Below are 4,170 nucleotides of genomic sequence, written 5' to 3'. Positions count from 1 at the left end.
ATCATCATGTATGGTGAGCTGACCACTGACCACCGCAACAGGAGGGCACCAAAGAAGCAGTCCCTTAGCATTTGTAACATTATCGTGAGTGGTCCACTCCAACAGCTGACCATGCTACTTGGCACCATACCATCAGCGATGCTGCTTCCTTCTTTGAGATCTCTTGCAGTGCCTCTCTTGAAGAGAAACGTCAGAGGTGAAAAAATAATGCAGCTGCCTCATCAGACTCTGGACAATCATACTTCTGTCATCATTGCAATTGGATATGTCAATCGCACATCAGCCTTATCAGCCATGAACGGGTGTGCAGACGACGAGGACAACAGCCTTCCTGATCTTCGTCAGCAGAGGCAAGCCAAGATATTAAACCTTTTTATGAGTGAATACCAGGTTCTCCTGTGTTGTGTGCTTCTTACAGTACTTGTTAAGGTTTTTCTCTCTACAGATATTCTACAGAAATTAAAGCCATCACTGATTTTTGCTCTTACGTTTTGTATATGAGACATCAGATGTAAACAAACAATGAGAAATGGCTACTGTGCATGTCTGCCATGTATTCAGGGGGTTTTGTTCCTTCATCAGCCCCCATCTCACCCATTAACCATCCTCGAACAGCATCACTTAAATATCCACAACACAGACAGCAGTGTAAAGTTATTCACATTTAGCAACTGGCATTTCTTTCTGCAGCTGTCTTTAGCTATGAATACACAGATGAGCTTGAGAAGACCTGTCGAGCCAAGTGAAATTGCAGTCGTGGCCGATGCCAGTGTCACGGAACTGGTACTCATACCAGTGGCACGTAAAAAGCAGCCACTACACTCTCGGAGTGGTTGGTGTTAGGAAGAGCATCCAGCTGTAGAAACCATGCCAGGTTAGAGTCTGGTGCAGCTCCTCAGCCCTGGTCAAACCTGCATGGACAATGGACATATAATGATGATGATATATCTATATTTATATACACACACACACACGCATACACACATGCATATATGTATGAATGTATGTCGTTATCATCCTCATCGTCATTTAATATCCATTTTCCATGCTGGTATGGGTGGGGGAGTTTGGCAGGAGCTGGCAAAGTGAGGAGTTGCACGAAGCTGCAATGTCTGCCTTGGCAGCTGGATGCCCTTCCTTAGATCATCCACTTTACAGGGTGTGGACTGGGTGCTTTGGGGCTCTTTACGTGGCATGTGACTGCAGCATGGTATGTTGGCTGAGCATCTTTCACTCCAGCTTCAGATCAGTTCAAGCCGTCTGGGTGAAATTGAGGCAATGGAAACTGAGTAGAAGCCCATCATCTGATCAAAGATGCAGCCCTGTCAAACAATGTCTCATGATGCTGATTCTGCCAAACAATTATGCTGTCTGTGGAATACTCAGCCACTTACATGTCGATTCAACAATCACTCAAACAAATGAATTCTTGCCAACAATAGAGATTATGTTTTGTTGTGTGTGTGTCTGTGTCTCTTTGTGTGTGTGTGTGTGTGTGTGTGTGTGCATTTGTTTGTTTGTCCCCCACCACTGCTTGACAACTGGTGTTGGTGTGTTTGCATCCCCATAACTTAGTGGTTCAGCAAAAGAGACCAATAGACAGAGTACCAGGCTTAAAAAAAACCCCCAATAAATCCTGGGATTGATTCATTCAACTCAAAATTCTTCAACACAGAGCCCCAGCATGGTCACAGTCTAACGACTGAAAGATATAAAACAATAAAACAATAAATAAACAAATATGAAATCGGATATGAACCGGTTAATAATGCTGTGTGGTAATATCCTACAGCTACAGACTTCATGGTTTCTTCTGCTAGCAATCGGGTTGGCACATAGGATTCTGTAAGGTCACCAAATCCAAGCTGACCTTCACTGTTACTTCCCCAGATATACACATCTCCAGACTCTGAAACAAAGATACAACAGTCTGAATGTCAGTGAAGAATGACACAGTTGGTAAAACAACAGTTTGTTTTTGTAACATCTTCTGGACAGAACAAAACCACTCTTTGTCCCATCTGTGTGACAGACTCTGGTTTTGTAATACAAACTCCCATCTAAATTACAGGATAATTTATGTTCTGAACAGCAGCTTAATTATGACAGTGATATTTAACTAAATTCTTCATTATTTTAAAAGTTAATTAAAACAAAGGAAAAATATTTTAACAGAAATTTGGTAACACAAGACAAAACAATCATTTGCTATTAAAGGGTTCACGTTTCAATTTAAAACTTGGACTAAAATTTTGTTAAAACACAAAAGCAATTTTTATTAACATCACGGAATAGTCGTCAGTGAACATCTTTGTTATTTCCACCTTGTCATCATCATCATTTACCACCTGTTTTCCATTCTGGCATGGGTTGGACGATTTGACCAGAGCTGACAAGCTGGGGGGTAGCACCAGGCTCCAGTTGTCTGTTTTGGCATGGTTTCTATAGCTGGATGCCCTTCCTAATGCTAGACACTTCAAAGAATGTACTGGGTGCATTTTACATGGCACCAGTGCTATTTATGTGGCACCAGCATGGGCATGGGGAAATATTACCTTGCTTGAAAACAGGTGAGATTTGGTGTCAGTAAGGGCATCTGGCTATAAAGAATCTGCTCCATGAATTCTGTTGGACCCATGCAAGCATGGAAAAGTGAGTGTTTAAGCAATGAGGACGATGGCAAGCTGCTAGAAACTTTGAGAGAAGGTACACTCGAATTACTGGTATTTTTATTGACTCCAGAAACATAAAAGACCAACTCAACCCAAGCAGGAGATGAGTTGAGCACATATAGGGATGTAATACCGCAAGGTATTTTGTCCCCTATTTTATAGATTCTCTCAGCCAACCTTCATTTGTATAAAACTTTAAACATTTGTCTTTTATTATTTCACTGACTCTTCCATAATTCTTGATTATTTGAAATAATTAAAGCCCCACAACAGGATATATTGTTATGAAACGCAGTCACCGTAAATTTTTATCTTCCATTTCTATTTTAATGCCAATGTTTCAAATTCACTCTATTTTAGAAGATGTCTTCAGATTGGCCCATTTCTAATATTGTTCATACAATAAATCTCAGGACATGTGTCTTTAACAACTTAATGCTGGGCTAATCAAAGCCTAATGAGCAGATTTGAGAGATGGAAACTGAAAGAAGCCTATTGTATATATACATGTGTGTGTGTGTGTATTTATGTTTTCTTGTCTCAACACTGCATGATTGTTGTAAACAGGTATCATTGCCATCCAAGCTGTGTCCCTTGTTTCTAATCTTCTTTGAAGAATGTCTGGCCATGAGAAAATACTGACTGACTTGAAAACAGGTGAGCGTTGGTAATAGGAAAGACATCTAGCCATAGAAAATCTGCTTCCATTAACTTCATACGACCTATGCAAGCATGGAAAAGCAGGTGTTAAGATGATGACCAGAAGCCAAAACTGACCAACTTACCTGTAAGACAAACAGAATGCTCAAAGCCAGCAGCAAGTGCTTTATAGCGAATACAAGATGGTAATTTTTTGATATGGTATGGTTCCATAGACTTTTCAACACCAACAGCTCCCAGCTGACCTTCACCATTGGCACCAAAGGAATAAATCTTCCCGGAATCTGCAAAACAAAAAAAATATATTCAGTACAGTGTGTGTGTGTGTGTGTGTGTGTGTGTGTGTATGTGTGAGCATATGTACATAAGTATGTATGTATGTATGTATGTATATATATATATATATATATATATATATGCCATTCTTGACCGCTAAATCCACAACTATTTCTATTCTCTCTCTCTTAATTTTCTCTTATTCCTTTCTGTTGAGGAGCGTAGGCTCGAAACATAAAAGACTTTTTCATTTTCCCGAGTGTCAAACTAATACACCTGTTTGTTGTTCATACACCTGTCTTCGTCTTTTGTTTTTCTATAAATTCCAACTATATATATATATATATATATATATATATACACATATACATACATATCTGAGTGTGTGTGTGTGTGTGTGTGTGTGTGTAATGGTAGTGCACCAGCATGACTGCAGCTTTAAAGCTGAAACGAGTTATATATATATATATATATCATCATCATTGTTTAACGTCCGCTTTCCATGCTAGCATGGGTTGGATGATTTGACTGAGGACAGGTGAAACCAGATGGCTACACCAAG

General features: G+C 39.7%; 1 protein-coding gene across 4 annotated transcripts in view; it reads right to left on the bottom strand.

Annotated features, from left to right (window-relative positions):
* LOC106879913 (X-linked retinitis pigmentosa GTPase regulator) overlaps window positions 1-4,170 on the bottom strand; it is a 57,500-nt gene that overhangs the window by 32,772 nt on the left and 20,558 nt on the right. For all 4 annotated transcript variants that reach the window (XM_052965824.1, XM_014929662.2, XM_052965826.1 and 1 more), the window contains exons 5-6: window positions 3,458-3,616; window positions 1,760-1,909 (exon numbers count right to left, since the gene is read on the bottom strand). In XM_052965824.1, the coding sequence (XP_052821784.1) occupies window positions 1,760-1,909; window positions 3,458-3,616 (309 nt within the window). The remainder of the gene's footprint in view (window positions 1-1,759; window positions 1,910-3,457; window positions 3,617-4,170) is intronic.

The sequence above is a fragment of the Octopus bimaculoides genome, chromosome 2 (genome assembly GCF_001194135.2).
Source record: "Octopus bimaculoides isolate UCB-OBI-ISO-001 chromosome 2, ASM119413v2, whole genome shotgun sequence".
NCBI classification, from domain to species: Eukaryota; Metazoa; Mollusca; class Cephalopoda; order Octopoda; family Octopodidae; genus Octopus; species Octopus bimaculoides.
This window is presented reverse-complemented; position numbering and strand designations above follow the sequence as displayed.